The sequence below is a fragment of the Epinephelus moara genome, chromosome 13 (genome assembly GCF_006386435.1).
Source record: "Epinephelus moara isolate mb chromosome 13, YSFRI_EMoa_1.0, whole genome shotgun sequence".
NCBI classification, from domain to species: Eukaryota; Metazoa; Chordata; class Actinopteri; order Perciformes; family Serranidae; genus Epinephelus; species Epinephelus moara.
The window spans coordinates 32549329-32573236 of NC_065518.1; the positions used below are offsets into that span (position 1 = coordinate 32549329).

A 23908-nucleotide genomic window follows, 5' to 3' on the forward strand; every position below is an offset into this window, starting at 1 on the left:
GGCTCGCTGAACTCTTGTGCTCGTAAACATAGTCCAACTGCGTTAAAGGTTTTAAACAAAGTCGCTGTAAGTCCTTCATTTCCACAATCTTGTGGACTGAGCACACGTTTGATAAAACAGAGTTAAATCTCTTGGCATCCATTTTCAAGCTCTCTGTGTGTTTGTTTCCATGCGGACAAGAAAAGGGGGAGCGCAAATTTCCGGGAGGGCGTGTCCTTTTCAAAAATGCAAGGGGCGTTGCTTTGTTGCCGGCCATTTTCTCCAGTGTGTTAAACACACTTTAGAAAGGAGTGTCCCCAGACTATCAGAAGGTGGAGATCCCTGATTGTCTGGTGGCGAGACTAATGTTGCGTAGAAAGATGTTTCAGCATGTTGCTATTGTTTCCGCACTTAAATTTTTTTATTTTACAGACATTACAAGCAGCGCTGTTGTCATCTTTTGTTGTTGTCTTTTGTTAAATGAAGCCATGCTTTAGACTGTTTCTTCCTCTCTGCTGTGACTTCTTTTTGTTGGATGTTTCCTTCAGCGTAGACGTATGAGTTTGGCGTCATTGTTTTGTTATGCACAGCTTTCATAAAAACATACCAGCATTGATAAAAGGAATTGATAAGCTCAGAGGCATACCAGATAGGCATACCAGATGGATCTCAACTGGAACCAGTTCTTGATCCCCGTCCCTATTTGTATAGATCATAATGTCTCCTGTTCTATCTAGACATGTATGATAAACATATTAACATCCATCCCCTACCTGCTGATTCAATTTTTTTCTTGTGTACTTATAACATAACCTCACAGACAGCCGATCAGATCACTCAGATCCACTGCCCTCTGAACTACATATACAACCCACTACTAGTATGGATGTGGTGGACTGCACTGAACTGATTAGAATTTGGTGCTCATAGATCAAGGTCACTGTGACCAAAACACATTTTTTGGCCATAACCCAAGATTTGATCAGCTAATTATGACAAAATTTCCGCAAATTTGTCACAAACATCCACTTGGACTCAAGAATGAACTGATTAGAATGTGGTGGTCAAAGGTCAAAGTCACTGTGACCAAAACACATTTTTTTGCAATAAGTCAAGAATTCACATGCTAATTGTGACAAAATTTCAAGTAACACTATAGATAAATTAAAGTGTACATAAATAATAAAAAATGCAGATAGATAAATGTGTGAATAAATGACTAAGTAAAAAAGTTAATATAGATACATTAATAAATATTAAATCTGTAAATGTATTAAAAAAGAAATTCACAATAACATTAATTGATTCATTAGTGTTTAGTGTTTCACTTAATTTGTGATTTATTCTTTTTAAGCATTGAATTACTTTTTTATTTATTTAAGCATTTTGTCATAGAATTATTTATTTATGTGATCATTTAATTAAATACCTATTTTACCTTGTAATGAAATATATATATTTAAAATTTAACAGAGCTAGAATGAAGTCTTGTCTACACTGGAGCCATTTCAGCTGTGTTTCATAGCCATCTGTCTCATACCTGACTGAACAGACATGCTGCTATATTAATCAATACAACTGGTTGTGTAGGTAGAGTAACAGCAGCATTTACTCATGCTGTATATGTGTGACCTCAACCGTCACTGAGGGTAACTACAGTGATTGTGTGTTGGGCTGTGAGCTCACTCACACTCATCTCTGTTCCTGAACACATCCTGTGTAAACACAGATGGAACACCGACGCTGCTGATGGTGCTCTGCTAACATGCTGCCTTTAGTACACAGCCTGTGTAATATCAGTATGTGATTGAAGTTGTCTGAGTGGATTGGACTGGTGGCGGTTGTTAAGTGCTCATGAGCCGTGCTGACACAGCAGGTTTGATCTGTCACTGGCTGCCTTTAGAAGCAGTGCGACAGTAGCGGTAGAGTGAAGGGATGACTGCCTCCTGCTTAGGCTCAGGATTCAGACTGATGACCTTACAGACACAGGCCAGATGTCCAGCCTCAGGCTTACATCACCACCCCCTCCTCTGTATGCTGGTTATTTTTACATGTGTACAGAGGTTTTGGATATTGTTTAGTATTTACATGTGTGTGTTTGTTTGCACATCTGTGTGTTCTTAGAAGAATCTGGAGATCAAAGAGCAGACTAATCCTTTTCACTGCAGGTTCACTCAGTCCATCTGTAATCAGCTGTGGTCAGCATGTGATGATGTAACACGGCACTCATCTTTTCCTTACTGTGTCTCTCTTCCCTCTCTGGCAAAAGCCTGGCAATGGCAACCACATTAAGGGGTGATTTCCTACTCAGAATTTAACTTCGTCTTAAGTAATTCATCTAAAAGTAATTTAATACTGCACAAAACAATGAAGAACTCTCATATAAAGAACAGTATTCATGTTGTGTGGTCTATACAAACAAATGATGAGGCCAAAAGTAAACAGGAAAAAAAAACACTCCTTATTGTTAAGAAATGTAAGCCAACTGTTTAAAAAGATTCCATTTCGCCCTATTCAATCACAGAGTTATACAATGCCAATCCACCTTATTTTTTGCCCCCATGATACGTTGAATGAATGTAGGAGCAATACCTTTAGAGAATGTTTGCAATGAATTTAGGGGCACCACCCTCCTATGGAGGGAAGCGACTAACCAAATTGATAACTCCGAAAACCAATTATTAATTCGTCAGTACACTTATCAATAATAAATCAATCTCAATACCTGGGTTTTGAATTCTTTATACAGTGATCTTAGTTCCTGCTCAAATAAAATATCCACAGACAATGACTTGGCGATAAATAAAATCAATCAATCAAGGAAATTTCTTCAAAATGGCACAAACATTCACTTGGCCTCGAGGATGAATTATTGGATTTTGGTGGTCAAAGGTCAAGTCTGTATAACCTCATCTGTCTCATTCTTGGGAATGTGATAACTTAAGTGGATGTGGGCAATATGGCCCTAAAATAATATCACGATATTTCAGGATGTTTTTGCAATAATGATATTCTTTATGGTATGACAAATTAGTGAAAATAAATAAATAAATATATATGTGTACATATAAAGTAATTAAGTTATGACATTTTATAGCCAAAAGGTCAAACCTCAACTTCATTGTGACATCATAACGTTCTGCATAAAACACTTTTCTGGCCATTACTCAATGTCATATCTCAGGAACAGAAGGGGAGACATTTGGTCAGATACTGAATTGGTGACACTAATCTTGGGTGGCCACCTTGAAACTGTGCTGATTGTATAGATCTTCTGTCCTGCTAGAGGGAAGATGTGTTTGAAGCGTCCATGTTTTCACAGACATGGATGTAAACTGTAAGAGAAACTTGACTGGTACGCAGAGGCATACAACTGAGGGATGGTAATTCTAGTTTATTCCTTATGTAATTTCAAGCATGTGAAAACATGATGTATTTGTTAGAGTGTGCATGAAAAAAACAGAAAAAATCCTGTCCCACATCGATTCAATAAGGAACAGTGAATTTTTTTGTTTTGTTTCAGGGTGGCAACCTCTGTAGGTAGGCGATGGACACTGTACTGTTGGTTACAGAAACAATCCAATTTTGTTCGGGGTGCATGTTCAATACTGTTGTTTAAGCAACAAATTTAGTCTGGTTGTCTGGAGTCTGGTTGTTAGTAACATTACAGATGTGAACAACGGGCACCAGAGCTCCATACAGCAGCGCCCTCAGGAATCGAGTGGATGATAGACCTGTGTTACATTGTTTTTCTATGACTTCACACTGAATGGTGTTTTGCTGTGTACATGAATACATTTTGATTTATTCTGCCAAAACTGTTGGTTGCATTTTGACATATAGAGCTGATGATGCTGAGTAATCCAGCAAATAAGTTGTCTGGAAAAAAAGCTGAACCTCGGTCAATCAGGGCATCACCCTTATAACTCCACCTGTCTCACAGTGTTATAATCCTCTGTATAGCGTTTTGACATCTGATAATGCTTATTCATGTATCTGTCACCCTAACTGGCCTTCATGGATTGTGTTTATTTGTTTTACCTGTGCCTGAAAGAACACAGCCCCACCAACTCAGTCAGCATTAGAACGCCCGGTAACTCCAACAGATAGAAATCCTTTCCTAAGTTTAGAAAGCTGATGAAATTGGGGTGTCGGTAGCGTAGTGGATAGTGCCAGCGCCTCATGTACAGAGGCGATGCCTCGCTGCAGCGGTCGCGGGTTCGACTCCGGCTTGCAACCATTTGCTGCATGTCTCCCCCCCTCTCTCCCTCACTCCCCCATTTCACTCGCTCCTGTCAATTCTCTCCTGTCAATTAAAGGCAAAAGCCCGAAAAAATAATCTTAAAAAAAAAGAAAGAAAGCTGATGAAATGCCAAGCCCATCCAAAGTTTAATCATGCTGTGTATGACTGAGAATTTTTGGTCAGTCAGGACTGTTTTCTTACTCTGAGACTAACAGGCCCTAATTTCTTGATTTATTTCTCTGGTAGTGTTGTAAAAAATATGGATTTACATTCAATTCAATTTTGAATATTTGAAATGGTTTCAGTACTATTTTTCCACAGTATCAATACACTGGTAACTGCTATGTTTTCTTGCTCTCTCTTGTTGTTAATGTTTACAGTCATTCTGCAGTCAAGTCAAGTCTGTCATATTCCTTTTATTACTTAATATTTGACTGGTCATCAGTCATTTGAATATGCTGTCATCATCATTGCTGCTTCTGTCAGCTGTCAGTGAGCAGTCATCTGTCCACGGCTCAGTCCATGTGACTTCTCTTTTGCTGCGCAGAGGATTGTGGGTCAGAATAGTCAGACAAGCATGCTGGCCTGCACACTGCACAATGTGACCAGGTGTAGTAGGACATCCTGGTACATTTGGAATACTGCATTCGACAAACTAAGTACTGGGGCATACTAAATAGTATGATAGTATGGGTATTTGAACGCACTGTCAGTCTACAGAGTGCTCCCTCTGTCCTCATCTTTGTATTTTATTCCTGCTGTCTAGTTTGAGTGTGTGTGATGAATGTCAGAGTTTATGATTCAGTGTTTAACACTAACCCCAGATTTGAAGGCAATGAACACAGTAAACTGTTTATGGTTAAATGAACAATCTGTTTTACATTTACAATGATTTACTTCTGAATGAACGTTTGACCAATATTAAATTGAGGTGTCTCATTTTACTGTACTTCAGTCCTGTAACACTGATGTGCTAAAACAAGCATTAAAGGCAGATGTCAGCTGTTACTTATTACACTTTACCATGCTTTACTTTGCTAAACTTAGCCTTGAATTTTCAGCACCACCTTTGTCTTTGTTGCAGGTATTTTGCAGCATCCAGATGGAACAGTTCTGAAACAGCTTCAGCCTCCACCTAGAGGTCCACGAGAGATGCAGTTTTACAGCATGGTAATACCTCTATTCTCTTACACAATCACATTTTACTTGTAGTTTTCATCAGGGTTTCCCTTTGAATGTTGGAAATTCTGAGGTTGCTTCAAGTGGAGCAGTCTTTTATTAATTAATTTATTTTTTTGCTAGTCAGTGTGCTGTGCAGTGTTCTTCTGGTGACGTTTTGGTCCCCAGATTTTGCTGCAGAGTGAGCACCCTTGACTTTCAAGCTACTCTATGGTACAGACAATAGCATACATGATGCAGCAGCACAGAGGAGGAGAAACTTTCCACTGGAAGGCTCCAAGATAACATTACATTACATTATCTTCTCTCTACTGCTTGGAAGTGGTGAATTTACAGCTCACAGCAACTTGATACGACACTCAGTACGTTTGCATGACATTAGAAAAAATTGATTTATTGTGTTAGTCGAACTAAAACTGGACTTCTAAAATACATCTAAACATGTTAGTCTGACTGAAATCATACTAAATCAAATTTCTCAAAGTCTGACTGACTGTATACATGCAGGAGTAATTCGACTCCTAATTACATTATCTGGGTGTGTTAGTCAGACCCAAACTGGCATAGGCGCTCTGCGCATGCTCCACAGTTTCCATCCTGGGCTTTGACCCGGAAGTTGAATAGCATAAAATACGTAACAGAAGAAGAGAAGGATCAGGAAAAGTTAAATGTACAGCATATAAGAAATGTACAGAGCTGTGACGTTGTCCACTGTGGTACCAGTTTGCCACGTAGCTAACTTGTTTGTCAGTTGTTTGGCTTGTAACGTAATAGTTCAACCAGAAATACTAACAAGCTGAAGGGGGGCATATCGCTTCCTATTGTAGCGATGTCTGACATGCTTCGGTCAATAAATCAATTCCCATGCTTGTATACTGGGACAAGGACAGTATTCCAATTAAATGGCCTAGTTGAGCTACAACCACTAAACTGTGCATGTATGTGTACTGACAGTCTCTGGCTTTTTTTATATCTAATGTCGGCAAAATATGTTGTTGCACATTTCTTTCATTAGTGCAGTTTGCTTGTTTACTGTAGTACATGAATGCTACTGTCCAACTGAAAGTCCCGCAGAGCCCAATTTAAACTTTAAAACTTTGTAAGGAGAAAAAAAAAAAAAAAAAAGATTTGTTGAATATTTGTATTGAATGGTAGCAATCTGATTCGACTGACATAATTCTGAGTTAGGTACAGCCCTAGTTTTTATATCTTAATGAATATGAAACAGGTGTTTATATATTTATTGGCATTGTTCTAGAGTGCTGAAAATCTGATTTTAAGAAAAAAAAATCAAAAAGTCAGATTATAATAATAAAAAAGTAGAACAAACATTCTGTTGTCTCCCCATGTGCATGAGCTGTCTAAGCTGTCACCACGACAGAATAGCCAGGTGAAAATAAGGCTACATCCACACTTATACATTTTCATTTTAAAATGCGTTACTATTGCTACATCTACACCGAGTGTCCAAACTGCTCTGTTCCATTTGGAACCCCTAAAATGGAGACCTTTAAAAAAAATGTTGCTGATCCCGTTTTAGTTAGAAAACTCCAGGGTTTTAGGGTTTTTTGTGTTTTAGTCTGGGTGGACAAATTACGGAGACCTTTGAAAACAGTTACATGGGTCTGATTAGTTGCAGTATCAAGTCAAAACTTTATAGTTAGGTCTACATACCTTTTGTGGTTTTATCCTTCACGTGTGGGTACTCCTTTCCTTTTCCCACGGCTTCCTCCAGCGATGGATAATGTTCCTGGTACTGCTCTAGCTTCATGCCGAATATATTTGCAACGACTTCCTATCTGATTTTTGCCACCTTAACCACCTTACACTCATGTTACTTTCACTAACAGTTCCACCTCATTGTAGGTCCAAGCAAAGAAATCCCTGGTCCCACTTGTTGCCATCTCTGAGGTGTGTTCTGTAGGTAGTCTCGCTCACCAGACCTTTCTCAAGAAAAGAAAGGTCTGGCTGGGCTGACTTTCACTTTAAGATTGGAGAAAAAAACGCCCCGGCTGCTTGTATTTCTTTCAACCAATCACAATCGTTCTTGGCGGTGCCACAGCAACGGTGTGCTTGCAAAAATATTGCCGGGGGGAAACAGGTTTTGGTGTAACACGCCCACAAAAATATCGCCTACAGGACGCGAACCATGGCAGAAAAATGGCTATATCCCCGCAAGATCAAACACTGCAAAAGTTAGTAAAGGACGTGTTGAAAACTGCAACCGGAGGTGGTAGGGCGGGACTTCAGCGGGTGGCTCTTTCCGCCCAATGAGAGGCTGATCTTTGCAGCAAACTTCCACCCACTCAGACTATTCTGTAGGCAACCAACTGCACAGAAGACAGTCAGCTTGTTCAGTACATGTGTGCCCAGTCAGTGTGAATTGTCATGTGATTTGTGTTTTCAGGCGTGTTAGTATGGATGGAGATTATTTCTGAAAAGGTGCTAAAATGCTTGCCTTTGTTTTAAGACCCTGACACACCAAGCCAACAGCCGGCCGTCAGTAATGTTGGGCCATGGGTGAGCGTCTGTCGCCCTAGTCTTTGCTGTGTGGCCTCACAGTTTGCGCTTGGTCGCCTTAATCAGCTTTTATTCAACCAAATAAGCATGTTGAATTGTTGTCGAAGACAGTGGAGCTCGTTGCTGACTGAAATCACCATGATTGGTAGGTCAGCTCAGCGCAAGAGAAGAGAAATGGAAGTGTGCAAAGTAAAGAAAGAGCTAAAGTCAAGAGGGAGTGAGACCATAACAAACTTGTTACATACGGTCAGATTATTTTTCTTTATCCATTGAGCTCTTTAGCAGAAATGTTTCCTTATGGGTTGTGTTATTGTTCACTGGCACATGGTAAATATTCTGTTCTTTCAGCATTGGATTATATTGGTAATGTGCTAACTGACTAACTAGGGTCAACACGGTCTTCCAGTTTCTGGGGCTGTAGTCTCCTGGTTGACTAGTCAGTTATTTGGTCAATATGCTCTCGTCCGACCAAATTCTCATTAATCGAATAATTGCCGTGTTATTTTCATAAGTTTCTGTAAGCTGAAACCATTTCCCACAGTGGAAACAAAGCTTGTATTTACTTGTATTTCACAGATAAGAAACAATGAATTGTGAATACAGTCAAGCCCCCACTTAAATAGCATTTTAAGTCGTGTGTGATCTATCCTTCAGGGATTTATACTTCGGGATTCATCCTAGCTTCATATATAGAGGAAATCTCCGCTCATCGCTAGGCAAATTTATACAGTGTAAAATGCCATAGGCTGGCACTAATAACGTTAGCATGTTGTATTTGCTTGGGAAACGTGTTTAGTATAAGACAGTTGTTTTGTCAGTGAACTTTGTGAGTTGTAATGGAGCCAAACTGTGTGCCATTACCTTTGTTGAATGTTGCTGTTGTCCCTGGTTTCGTAAGAAGAGGAAAAGATCGCTAGACGCTAGGCTAATTTATACATTGTAAAATACCATAGACTTGTGCTAATAACGTTAGCATGTTGTATTGGTGGGGGAAATGTGTCCAGATAAGACAAGTGTTTGTCTGTCAATTCTGCGATTTATAGTGAAGCTGATTTGTGTACTTGTGTTTGAAATTGTCCCTATTAAGCCATATTTAATGTGTGTTTTGAATCAACTAAACTTTACAGCACTTAACACAGTCCTCCACCACCGACTAGCGTTTTGGAGGTGTAACTGCAGAGTGACACAGACACACCACCGTAGAAGTAAAAATAACATGCAGATTTTTTTCCCCCCATGACTAATTGATCAGTTGAAGATTATGTACGACTTTAGTTAACCAAGATTTTCTTTGGTTGACTACAGCCCTACCAGTTTCCCTTTATGAATAAAGATTGCAGACAACCACAGTCTGTTGGTGTAGAGAGTTATTTCCTCTCACACAGGCACAGAACGTACATGCTGGTTTGCCATTGTGTCTGTAGTCTGTAGTCTTTGCGGTGTGTACGTATGCAACTTTTTGGCCAAGACACGGTGATGTAAGGCAATGCAACAGTTGGCTTTCGTCGCCGCTAGTTCTCTAATGTCAGTGTAGTGTGTTTGGGCCTTTAAATGAAAATGTATATGAGTGTGGGAGTGGCCTAAGTATAGTGTGAAAAATAAAGCTTTTCAAATTTAGTCTAATAATTTACTTTTCATTTGCCACCACTGTATTGATTACATAACCAATTGATTTAGTTAACATTTTTTACATTTAATATTAAGGTGTCAGTTGTTGCAGTAATCATCAATCCATTGATTTTTTTTTTCCTGTAAAAGGTCAAGTATAGTGAAGAGTGGCATCTTCAGATGTTTTATTTTGTTCCAAAAAAATTACAGATATAAAACAGAGAACTTCTTTATATCTGAGACTAGTCATGTACATTCTTAATAATCAGTAATGACATTCCATATGGGTGGATGTCATCGCACAGTGGCACATGTGTGTGTGCTGCTTCACAGCTTCAGTGTTTGCTTTAGAGCTTAGCAGCACTGTCAGTCTCAGCAACTCTCATAAAAACAGCAGTGAGTCATAGTGTCATGTCCTCTCTTGACCAAACCAGTCACACCTAATCCCAACAACACACACATCTCTCACATTGACCCCACATCCTGCACACAGTTGGATGTCTTGTAACTAAACAGGACATATTTAACATCATGGGGCTGCTGTAATACTGTTTATTGTGCTGAACTGTTGCCATTTTCATGATAATGAATTCAGATTTTTCACTTTCCATCAGTATTTTTTTTAGTATCCAGGCAGAAAAGCCTCAGAAATACATCTTTTGAGGTTTGGTTCAGACAAAATAAGCACTTTGGACTTTGTCACCTTGGACTCTGGGAACATGTGATGGATATTTCAGTATCTTCTGATATTTGATTGATTAATCAATTAATAGAATAATCCAAAAAGTAACAAACAGATTAAAGCCCTACACTAAATTTACAGTGTCTGCCTATATGTGCTGTAGTATGATGCAGTTAATGTGTGTGTGTGTGTCATAGGTGTATGCAGAGGACTGCTGTGATCCATGCCTTCTGGAGCTCCAGAACCATCTGCCCAAGTACTACGGTACCTGGTCCTCTCCTGACAGCCCCAATGGTGAGAGACTGAACTCTGTGTGTATATCCATCCCTCTCTTACTTATGTCCAAAATACATGCAGGTTAGGTGAGTTGGCCCTTCCTATGATATACTGGTAATTATAGCCCAATTGATGCTGGGTTTCTGAATCCAATACTGATAGTGAAAGTTGGAAATTCAAATCATCAATTGGAGACTCCTAGGTCAACCGAGGTTGTTTCAATTTTTTTTTTTTCAAGTCAGTGTCCTGTGCAGTGTTTTTTGAGTTATTTTTGAGTTTAACAAAATCCTAATTTTGGCCAACATTATTTGGCACAACACAAACAAACAATCTTTATTTTTGAATAATGATCAAGAGACTTACTGAGCAGGACATTTTCCAGCTGAAAACTAAACTCATTACCTTGTGAACCTGATGACTGTGCCACCAAATTCAGTGGAAATACTAAAATGACCTTTACCTCATTTTGTCTTTTCTGTCCTGCAATTTGTTGTTACATAGAGATTTTTCAGCAGTAAGTGGGAAACTAATATATTGGTGTAGCTCTGGTGCTAATTTCTCTGACCCTGTGTATGTTGGGTTAGGTGCAGGCCCTGTAGCACTCAATGTGACAAGTGGGTCAAACCTCGATTGGTTTCATTTTCAAGGGATCTGGAAAATGACTATTTGTATATCAATTAATAATTGCTTGTCCCCTTGAATTTGTGAAGAAAACTTTGTTTTTCTTGCATGTTGCCATGTTTAACTGAGAATCCAAAAAAGGCGAACATTCTTATAAATTAAAGTAAACAGGGACCGCATTTAACAACAGCAAAACTAGGTGTGGGTGAATATCGAATATACTGAATGTATTGTGGCTTGTTTGTTGTGAGCTGTATGAAATGACTACATTGCGAACATTGAGAAGATGAAGTTAAACAGAAGAGTTTGTTTCCACAACTCACTGTGAATAAATCCTCATGTTTAAAGGAGCAGTGGCAACAGTTGAACTTTCTGCTAACTCCTAACATCTGACCGTTGTCCAGGGCCCTATTTCAGAAAGCGGGATTGGTGAAAACTTTGAGTATGTTACTATGGCAACATACAATTTTGCTAAAACATTATGATTTAAAACACGTCAGTATAAATAGTCTCATGGAGTCTCGTGTTGTCAGTAAATATGCATGTGTTTGGGAAGTACTGAGCATCCGACTGGATCAATGAGACTGGGATTATACACAAGTTTTGTCAGAGTTTGAAAACAGATGTTTTGATATAGTTTTGTTTAGGGCTGGGCAATATGTCTTTGTTGTATGAGAGTTTGCAACTAGATGTTTAGATATAGTTTTGCTGTTGCAAAATGTGAACCCCTGCAACTTCATTTCATGAAGAATGTTCACTTTTTTGGGATTCTCAGTTTACCGAATTCAGGGTAACACAGGGTAAGTAATTGATATACAAATGGTCATTTTGTGGGTGAAGTATTCTCTTATGGAAAGATGGTATCGGTTCAATTTCAGCCATACAATCCAAATTACCATAAGCTATTGTTATTTCTTCTACAACCTAAATTCTTCTTATTCGTCTAAAGAGTATGTGATGCTCCTGTGATTGAGAAAGGATTTTACTGCAAGTTAAATAAACTGTTGGGTAAAGTCCTCCCTCATCACTCTGTAAACATTTCTCTCAGATGTGTGGTGTAAAAAAACAACGTCATATCAGAAACATGTTATCAGCAATATTGATTGTTCAGTATGATTTTTTAATAAAAAAGCCTATATTAGTTTCATATAAACAAGCCAATAACAACTGTATACTACACCTCAACACTGTTGTGTCCGTGCCGCTGCCTCAGACCTGTACCTGAAACTGGAGGATGTGACTCGACGCTTTGTCAAGCCATGCATCATGGACGTGAAGCTGGGCCAGCGGAGCTACGATCCATTCGCCTCACAGGAGAAACGGGAACAGCAGATCAGAAAATACCCACTGATGGAAGAGATAGGCTTCCTGGTCCTTGGCATGAGGGTGAGTTTGACCTGTTGTGCTGGTGAGGAGGATCTTGATGATGATTTAAAAACTCTGAGAGGTGTTTATGTAATAATCTTTTGTTTTAGAGTGAAACTGGTGTACTTTAATCTGAGAAACAACCTCTAGACCTGATCAGAACAATGACTAGGAAATGTACATATAAACAAACTGTTCAGTGTGATTGAAGTTTCATTAATGCCAAACAGTCATTCCACTCCTCTTGTACCTGCTCATTAATTCAAGTTTGTGGCTGTTAGTCTTGACCCCTGCTTGATGTGACACAAAGAAAAACATTGGCCACTGCCAATGGTTAATGTCATATTATTTGCCAACAGGCTGATGGCAGTCAATAAGGTGAATATCTGCCGATACCGATGTTCAGCCGATAAAGCGGTGCATCCCTAATTAGTCAGAAATTCCAAATTTCCTTGAGGTCAAATACTTTTAGTCATTTTTGCTTTGCCTATTTTGATTAAAATAGCCAAAGCTACCTTAGTAAATGTCAACATTTGTTGCACAGATGTTTGTTTTACCAAACTGTATTAGTTAACTAACAAAACAAGCAACATAGATCTTTGTAAACTAACATGAATCGTCAAGAAAGGTTGTAAATACAATCATATTTATAGCCATAGTATTTTCAGAAACCTTTTATGAATGAAAATACAACTTTAGCTCTAGTACCTTACCTGGCGTACCATGAGAGCAGAAGTAACCGGTTGAACATCCTGAAATGGGTCAATGTTTAACTCGTGTGAAATGTGAAATATGTTTATGTTGTTGACTGAGCTGAACAGCAAATAATTCACCCTTTCATGTGTTTGAGTAAATACACAGGCAGACAGACAGACGTTGACCATCCATGTAAATCAGGTGGGCAATTAATTTTCCCAAGGGGCCACATGAGAAACTGTGACTATTGTGGAGGACCGAACCAATAGGCTGAACTTAATTCTGCTCAATATTAATTGTATTGCTTTATAAAAAGCAATGCAGTGCTCCTAACATCGTGTCGATGATTGTCATCCCTTTATTGACTGCATTGCTGCCAGCTCCTCCACTACCTCAAAGTCCTTCATTATCCCACGTACAAAGAGGAGTAACTGGGCTGTGTCGTGGACATCGCAGCTCTCATCCAAAGCCAGGGAGGCTCCTCATCAGTGAAGTTCTTGTATTTCTCTGCATTTAGTCACGTAGCAGCGATTCAACACAGCGACCTGTACTCCACAAACTAAGCACACAGCGTTACCTTTGACTTCAGTAAGCAAATACTTAGATGTCCATGTCTTGGTAAAAACTCTACATTCTGTTTCAACCTGTCTTTTTTTTACTGTAAGCTGACATTTTCGAGGGCTAACAGCTAACTCAGCGTCTCTTGTTGAACACATCACTGTGAACGTGCGTAAGCACACACGCATACATGCACATAAGGAAATCACCTTCAAAAAAAAAGCAATGCAGTTGAATTGTGTGCATGCCATGCAATTGTTTAGCCTTTGATTTCGAATTTCTGATAGACCTCCCGCGGGCTGGACACGGACTGCCAATAGGCCGGATGTGGCCTGGGGACCGTAAAATGCCCAGGTCTGGTGTAAATAGTGTTTGTTTATCTGCAGCTGTTTGTTGGATCTTTGTATAATCCTAACCCTGACCTCAGGCTGTGAGCAGGAAACACGCATCATGTCAGTGTCTCATTATTTAGTCCACATGGGTAAAACAGATAAATGTCAGGAAAGGAATAGAGAACTTCTTATCCGATGGAAAGGAAGAGAGTCAAATAGCGAAACCTTTATCACTCTGATCAGTTTCCATTGCAGTCTGCAGTCAGTATCATCATCATCAGTGAGTGTCCTGGTTTGAGTTTTCCTTCCTGCAGCAAGAGACAAACAAAAAACACCCAATGAACTACATTAACTCTTTCTGTCTGTATTTGCGATTTCTGTCCAGTTATTAGTATGTTAATAGTGATTTGGAACTCATGGGTTTGAAATGAGACAGATGCCAATAGCATACCACGGTTCAATACTGACACCAGAATGATATTATTAATGTCTAACTTTGCTGAGTATAAACACATTATTCAAAAACTCAGTCTTTCATGTAATAAGATTTATCGAGTCACAGTTCTCATCATCATCAGCAACATGCATGTTTTTTCTTTTTTATGCCTCCATGCTAGGGGTGTAACGGTACACAAAAATCTCGGTTCGGTACGTACCTCGGTACACAAGTCACGGTTCGTTTTTTTTCGGTACAGTAATGAAAAAAATAGACAACTATTAAATATCTTTTACTTATTGGTGACCTTATTAAAACATACCACCACAGCAGTTAACTCTTTTTACACAATTTTTGAATGAAACAAATATATATAAAATCCTGCTTTTTCACATTGTTTGAATGAAAATAGAAATATAAAAGTGAAAAATAAAATCCTGCTGTTTTTTTAACACATTTTTTGAATGAAAAATATAAATATACATTTCTGCTTTAACAGTTTTACTCAATTAAAATAAAAAGTATAGTGCAGCTGGTCAGCTTTAAAGCCTGCTCAGATTCAGTTTTACTAGGAACTTACTTAGCTTTCCCACTTTGTTAAAGTGCAGTAAACAAAACATGCTTATATCTAAAGTGCAGCTTAAACAATTTTACTCAACTCCAATGGCGTTGGTTATTTCTTTAGCGCGATGGTCAGGGAAACGCTCTTTCTTTTTAAACGACGACGATATCGTAGTTTGCACCAGATTGCTTTTTCTAGTCGTGCCGGTTAACGTTCAAACTCGGGTGGTGTCGCTTTAGATGCGTTAGCATGTTAGACGTGTTTCCAAGTACATACCCGACCGCTGTTCTGCAGTGTCGGCACACTGCTTTTGTCTTGTCCACTTGTTTATTTCCATCTTCGTATTTTACCCTGAAACCAAAGTGTTCCCAAACGGAGGACTTAAGGTTTGCGGGTGGGTCTTCAGGTTCGTCAGGCTCACTTGCCATGTTGTCAAAATGCGAGAATGCACTGCACAAAGTGAAAGCGGAGATTTACGGGACTTGGTCCGTCACTCAATTATGTCCGTCGGGGAACTAGATATTTTAAATGGTTCGGCTCGCAAAAACGGAATTAAAATAAAACAAAATAAAATAAAATAATATCCTGCGCCCAATAATTCGGTACAGGGTTGTGCCGAACGGTTTGACACAAATACATGTACCGTTACGGCCCTACTCCACGCTGGTGATAACTGTGGCTGGACGCATTATGTTTTCTGGTTGTCCGTCTGTCTCATCCTTATGAACACGATATCTCAAGAACGCCGCAAAGGAATTTCTTCAAATTTAGCTTAAATGTCCACTTGGACTCAACAATGAACTGATTACTTTTTGGTGGTCAAAGGTCAAGGTCACTGTGACCTTGTCTGAACTTTAACATTTTTGTATGTTCAGCTGACCCACTGTGCTCTGACCAAAAGACTCATTTAGACCAGCTACTAATAAGAATGATCTAATTTGGAGTGTACAAATGAATCCATGCTCTCTATTTCATCTCTAATTAGTACACAATTTCAAAATTCAAATGATATAGCCCATTCAGTCTATTTACAATTCATGTTTGAAAACCCAACTGCCAACATTGAAATTAACCACAGCATTACCCACCTTTATACAGGGGTCTGGGTGAATACTCGATTCTGTTTGGCTGTAGGGTGTCGGTTTAAAACTGAAGTAGTTCTGATGAAGCTGTTCACTGCTCTAAATTAATGCACTGGCTACATAATAGTATCTGTAATCTGTTAACACAGAGAGTAGTCCTTCAGTGTCTCATCCTCTGAACACCACAGGAGGGAGACTGCAACACAATCTGCAGGCACTACACTGCTCCTTTGAACTTCAGCAATCATTTTACATCCCATCCGCTATTCAACTCACTACTTCAGGCTGCGGCCAACAGTAACGTTACACATGGCATATTGTTTCTTAGTGAAAATCTTGGTATTGATTTGGGGACAATGACATGGCTTGATAGCTAGCTAGTCTTGTTATTAACATATTGTCAAATTATATTTACTGTTTGTAAACTATATGCAATGTTATTGACTTTGAATTTTGCTAGCATAACTCCAGCTTTCTGCCCAATAGCTGAGCCAAAGGGTTCCATGAGCTGGGCGGACTAGAGTATCTCCCATTGATGAGTCATATCTAGGGTTCGTCCTATTTACTGGAGTAGTGAATAAAGTTTCCATTGCATTAGAACCTTACGGGGTGGCAATGATTGTTCCAGGTAAAAGGTAAACCCTCAAGTGTTAGCTTTGAAACTGAGTTATGGAGATTTTGATTGCAAAAAGCCTAAAAATATGAATGAATATTCTTACATTTTATTTACAATTTTATTTTTTATTCGGTAAGTGACCATAGTATAAGTGGGATAATACCCTTCGTTTTTAACAGCCTTCGCAGAGGCAACTGTTCATGCCTCCATGCAGCCATTAAAAAAGTGTTAAAACGGACAGTCTGAGTCAGTGTGAGTTGTGGATGAAGAAATGGGTTAGGACGGTTGCTGAGGAGGTCATGAACTGTGTTTCAAGGAAATAAGTAATATATTTGTAACTGCTGGTCTTTGTGTACCTGAAGAAAACAGCCCATTGATTGATGTTTTGTCCTGAAAGGCCTGGCAGTGTTTGTCTAGCCTGATCCTCAGTGTAAAGTCGCTGATGGGATATCAGCTTTATGGTTGCACGTCCCCACCCTTTGTAAACTGGTCATAAATATACTGTCCACCTCGTGCTCTGACTTTTGCTCCTTTGATGAGATTGCTGGAGATAAATGTACAGAAGGTGAATGTTTGATCTGTGTTACAGCACAATAGGCTGACAAGTGACAATGCATATCACAATCAGTGTCAGAAATTAGCAAGGGCCACGGGCCATTTGCAATTTATCCAAGAATGCCCCCAAAAGCCATGTTCCGGGGGCCAAAATTGCCCCCAAGTTTTCGAAACAACTATATGTATTTACATTTTTAACAGTATTACAATCTGACATTAAAGTATAATTTTATTTTCATTAAATTAATTTACTGTCACGTCTACAACTCATTTTCCAGACATAATCAACGAGATTGCACTGATTACGTGAGAGTAATCTGACAGAGAAGGGGAGGGGGCTTTGCTGTACCATAAGTATAAATTAACCATTTCTTGGGTGATCTGTGTCTACACAATGACAAATTAATGAAAAATTAAGGTAGAATGAATGTTAAATTTTAAATTAACTTACTTCCAGGATTGCATCTAAGGAATTTATAGTAATTTGGCCTTTTTAACAGTAAAAGTAACTGTAATGTGGTGAAACATTAGTACTGCTATCAGTAGATTAATGGTTAAATCATCACATTTAAACTGGTTGAATTATAGGAAATCTGAGTGATATTTTGCAACCATAACTTTATGTAACCCATTATTTATTTCATTTATAGTGGTTTCTACTGAAGAGTGAAGACACTATCTTAGTTGGTTTTGCTTTTCATGTGCTTATTGTTAGAACATAATTACAATTTTTTGATGGCCCCCAAACATTTTGAAAATGCCCCCATCTTTTAGACCGTGGGGGCCAAAATTGCCCCCAGAATATTTTGTTAATTTCATACCCTGACATGTACATCTTTACCTGTATCCTCTGTTGTGTTTTAGAGGAAAAATCTACTTAACTAAAAGCTGCGCCAGTCCATATTTGTATATGATTGGCGGGTCAAATGATTTTTTGTAATGTGAAAGACGTTGCTCGTAATGACGAGAATCCTTATCAACTATACAGTTCCTCTCAGCTTCACAGAGTGTTGTAGTCTCTTTCAGCCCAATGTGTTGGATTTATTGCCCTAAACTTAACTGTCTGATTCCCTGCTCTCTAATCAACCTTGTTTCCAGCAGCAGGCAGCTGTTTTCAGTTGAAAAAAAAAAAAAGCTCTGATAAACCCACTGTACACTTCCTGCTCAGCACCACATAGCAGACGGACAGGTGAAAGACATATCATCATCATGATAATATGTCAATGTTTTACAGTATTTACCACGGTAGTAAAAAGAGAACTGCTACAGCGTTGGAGGCAGGGCCTCGCTCATTCCTATGACAGTTGTTCAGTGGCGCATGAAGCCAATAAAGTTCAACTCCCTCGTTTAAAATTACCTGGATGATCAACACTGCTTCTACACTATGTGGCTCGTAGAGCAAGTGAACTAGAGACCTCATACAGCCAAGCTGGGTACTTCCAGCTTAGCGCTTCACTAACGTGAATGGGGATAAAATTATTCAATCATGCAGCTCTTTTAGACTTTCCAAATGTTATCAGACCGAATGGATAAAATTCTGAAAGTGAAACAAGTGGTTTCATGGGTTTGTGACTCTCAAAAGAATGTATCCACTAATTTACAGACATCTCTTTTGCCACATAATTCAATGGGACAACATTTTTGAGCCACATGACATCTCATGACAAATGTCATTCTACTATTTGGCCACTACTAAAACTGGCTTCAAAGCCCAGCGCACTTCGTGGGAACCTGGTTTGTACTATTCATTCAACTGCCCCCTAGTGGCCAAAATATAAGATAGTACAAATACTAAGGTCCAAGCAGTTGGGGGTTCGGGCTTTGCTCAAGAGCACCTTTGAAGTGCTCAGGAGGTGAACTTTAAAGCCAAGTCCCTACTAATCTCTATAAATGGATATCTGCTTATGTATGTATCTGTGGGTTTTGCTATCATAAGTGTTCTGGTTTTTGTTTGTAGTCTGAGTAGGGTTGACCAGAGGTGGGAGTAAATCACACATGCAAGTCATAAGCAAGTCTCAAGTCATAACCTTCAGGTCTCAGCAAGTCCCAAGTCACTGTGGTGAAAATCAAGCAAGTCAAGTCAAGTCCTTGCTATAAGTCAAGCAAGTCAAGTCAAGTCATTGGTCAGGTCAAGCAAGTCACATGTCAAGTTGCACTCAGAAACTCACAAAGATGATATAACACAAACTGCGCCCAGTGGTGGAATGTAACTAAACACATTTACTCTGATATTGTACGTACAAATCTGAGTCTTTCTCCTCATGCCACCCTCTACTTCTAAGAACTACATTTATCTGACAGCTTTAGTTACTTTCAGTGTTGGGTAAGGGTTACTTTAAAAGTAATCAAAGTACGTTACTGCGTTACTTTCGAAAACAGTAACCAGTTACTTTACTGCGTTACTCCCTGAATAAAGTAACTCAGTTACTTTAAAAGTACTTCCAANACTTTGTCAACCCGCTGAGTTAACGTTACTGTCATTAGCATCAAGCTAGCAAACAATGGTACATCCTCACGGTTGGACATAAAGTAATAACATTAACAAATAGCGGCGGGGCTTTTACTCACCACAACTGTAGAGGCTCCCAGCTTCATTTGAAACAGACAACATTATAGACCGTCCGTTATTTATTAATCCCTCTGTGTGTTTATATATTTACTTTTTATCCGTCAAAGTCAAGCAGTGCCCCTATTTCTTCTTACAAACCTGATGTTCCGATGTGCTATAAAGTATTTTAAAATGGATGCTCCAGTTAGGTACAAGTATCTCAAAATTGTACTTAAGAACAGTACTTGAGCTGTATAATACTTGTACCTGTATACAGGTACATTCATCCTAATAAACATTATTAGGTGTCTTAACAAAGTTTGGCCTCTCTGGTAGATGTTATTGATTTTAATAGATGGTGGGTGTGAATTCTGTTGCCAGTACAGCAGGAGTTTGTGAAAAATGAGTCCAGAGGTTAAATGGAAATAAAGAGCAATTGCCCAAGCTGTAATTCAATCAGGTGGTTGACATCACTGAAGTTAGACTGTGTTGTACCCTAGAACAGGAAGTTCGGAACACTATGTGCTAGACACTGAGCTGGGAAAATTCCTATACTAAACTCTGCTATGTGTTTGTTTAGATAGAGAGCAGACTAATTAGTGATAAAGATCTTCCTGATGGAGGTATGATAGTGTGGGAGGAGAGAGCTCGAGACAGATTGAAAGGAAAAGATAAAAAGAGGTGATTAAGTGTCGTCTGAGGAGATAACTTTCCTGATCTAACAATAAAACTGTGAAGCTCGTCTTTCTGCGGAGTCAAGCACACAGCCTAGACCTGGATCCTGTTCTTGAAGTGTGGCTTCCATATAACCGAACATGCTGTTAGCAGACTAAATAGACCTTGCACATTTTCACTCAGCAAACCTGGTACTTTGAACCCAGTTTGAGGATTGAGTCGTTAATCCTGAATGAAGTTATATTGAATAATAGTGCCCTCTTATTTTGAAATAAAGACTAAATGAGTCAAATGAGAGTTGAAACCATGATTGGCACTTATGTGACTGGCTGAGTCATGATGATCATGTGATTGCAGTTACATGAGGTAGGTGTGCTGAGAAACCTTCCCAGCATGCACTGGGGCAAGAGATTCATGGATGTAAGCCATGATTGGTCAAGTTCTCCCTCGATTATATTTGGATTGGTTCTGTTAGTGTGCACACTTTAATTTGATGTCAGTGTGTCTGCAGGGTGTCCAGATTTAATTTTTATAAATATTAGGCCTTAAAGGTTCAGTGTGTAGGATTTACAGGGATATATCAGCAGAATTGAATTTAATTGTATTAACTATGTTTACTTTAACTAATAATCACTTGAAAACGAGTCATACAAGTCGTTACCTTAGAATGAGCTGTTTATATCTACATAGGGAGCAGGTCCTCGTCCACGGAGGCTGTAACATTTCACTGCCAAGTTTCTACAGTAGCCCAGAACAGACGAACCAAACACTGGCTCTAGATAAGTACATTAGCATTTTTGTTTCAGCTGCTGAAGTTCTCCTACATGCTTGGCACACAGGAGAAGTTTCAGTGTTTCAACCTCACCACTGGATGCCACTAAATCTTTTACACTGGATCTTTAAAAGTCATTAAATAGTTTAAAATTTGATTTTGTGAGGTCTTAATTGCCACAAACATTAAATCTAATTTCATTTACCCATCTTTTAATTTTTTTTTGTCAGAATGAGCAGAGGTCTCCTGCATCAAAGTCCACATTGTTCATGTAACAAATCTTTAAACTTACCACTCAACCTAATGCTGTCTTTTTTCTTTATATTTGGATTTACCTATTGGCAAAGTATAGATTAACCTAACTCAATCTAGTAACCATACTTAAAACCTGCCTCTGCATAGAGCCACGTGCTTGAATAACAGATGATTCGTCCCAAAATCTGTTTTAAAGTTGGTTAAAAATTAGCAGTACATTGAAGTGTCTGGTACCTTTAGTAACCCTTTTTTCTATATTATAATGAAAATTGATTAGATATGATAGAATTATGTGATTATTCCGCTGTGAGGGTCATAAGGACAGAGGGATGTCGTATGCTGTAAAGCCCTGTGAGGCAAATTGTGATTTGTGATATTGGGCTTTATAAATAAAATTGATTGATTGATTGATTGATTATGAAGAATTTTTTTTTTCTGTTCTTATTTTATGTGGCATCATTCTTGTCTGCTTATCCTTTGTTGAGTTGGTGTTGAATCTAAAAAACAACAACAATAAAACTGTTAATTAAAAAAAATGGAATGATGAGAGACGAATCAGATTTGGTTGTTCAACACAAATATTCAAAAATTCAGTTTTGTTTTTTTCATGTAAAGTTTACAGTTTGAACAGGTTCAGCGGGACATTCATCGTGACAGCAGTATTCATGTAATACAGTAAAAAGCTAAATGAGGGATCAGAAATGTGTAACAACATTTTTTTCGACACTATATATCAAACAAAAGCCAGAGACTGTGTCGTATTAAGTATCTGTGAGCTGTATATTCACCACTTCCAGGCAGAAGAGAGAATATAATGAATATATGAGAATATAATGTTATCCCGGTGCAGAGTCTCTCTTCCTCTATGCCACTGCATCACGTCTGTACTAAAGAGTAGCATGAAAGTCAAGAGCGCTCACTCTGCAGCAATATCTGGGGACCAGCACACTGACTGGCAAAAAAAAGGACTGCTTGACTTGAAGCAACCTCAGTCAACTGAGGGGTCTCCGACTGATGATTCAAATCTCTGATTTTCAAGGGGCAGTCCTGTAAGAGACTCTCCATTATACAAACTAAATTATGATTACACCAGCAGATAATTCCTCATGATCTGTATGTTCTCATCTAAAATCATAATTGTCTCATTATTCTTTCATTTTAAATCTAAGAAAATGAGACATTGGTTCATGTCTGTGGCCAGCCTTCAATGTCTTGGTCATAATCAGGCTAACTGTTAATAAGCTGCACTTTTGCAGGTTTGTGCCTAAGGACATTTTTCTCTGTTAAAGCTTCAATGAACCAAAACACCCAGACTGGTGTGAAACTCTAACCTGGATAACTGAGGTGCCTGGGGCAGCATGTATAGCAGCATGTGTAAACATGCTTTAAAATTTGCTGTCATGTGACGCCACACCACACTGCTCTGTCTACCTGTTGGTTATCAGTTTTGCACTGAGCTTCAATCGTCAGGGTTGGAAATTAGCACCAGCCAAGTGCTGGTAAAATATGCAAGTGGCTGATAGATTTGCTTTACTCACCAGCCAAAAACACAATAGTCATCTGTTGTACAGGTGGTAGATTTTAGAATCAAAAAATTTAATTTCCAATCCTGATCATGATATGGCTCATCATGCAGCAGGCTTACAATAGCTGTTATGGTCTACTCTGCAGTCATTGCTGATCAGTTTGATGTGATGGAGGCAGGTGTAAGTGCAGCTGTGAACCACTAGGTGGAGGCAATGGACCTTTAGAAAGAATCAGCACTTGAGCTGTGGTCCTTTTTGCTCAGCATGCATCCTGATGCATCTGTTGCCATTAAGCCGTGAGCTCTGACTTTTGAGAGATGAACACAATAACAGAGAGAAGCAGACTGTGCACAGCAGTCAGCTTGTTTTCAGTAGGAACAACTCTTCTTTTAGTTTGATCAATCACAAAGGTGGGAGTAAGTCACACATGTGCAAGTCATAAGCAAGTCTCAAGTCATAACCTTCAAGTCTTAAGCAAGCCCCAGTCGAGCAAGTCAAGTCATACTCACAAACTCACCAAGATAATATGACATAAGCTGCACCCAGTGGTGGGATGTAACTAAACACATTTACTCAGGTCCTGTAAGGACCCCAGTTCCCTCACATAATTTTTAACCACTCAGAGCATTTCAACTAAAAAACTGTTTCTGAACCTGAAAAGTTGGTTCTCATCTGGATCAAAACATAGCAAGTTTTTAGTGACCTGAAGTGTAAATCATGACAACATCAGTGGGCATATGATATTTTACAGGTTAGAAAGAAAGGATAGAGAAGGCAACAATGGAGAAGTCAATCAATCAATCAATCAATCAATCAATCAAT

General features: G+C 38.9%; 1 protein-coding gene across 1 annotated transcript in view; it reads left to right on the forward strand.

Moving 5' to 3' along the window:
• Nucleotides 1-23908, forward strand: part of ipmkb (inositol polyphosphate multikinase b) — a 49062-nt gene that overhangs the window by 8784 nt on the left and 16370 nt on the right. The window contains exons 2-4 of the mRNA XM_050059168.1: nt 5307-5392; nt 10409-10505; nt 12322-12494. Coding sequence (XP_049915125.1) covers nt 5307-5392; nt 10409-10505; nt 12322-12494 — 356 coding nt within the window. The remainder of the gene's footprint in view (nt 1-5306; nt 5393-10408; nt 10506-12321; nt 12495-23908) is intronic.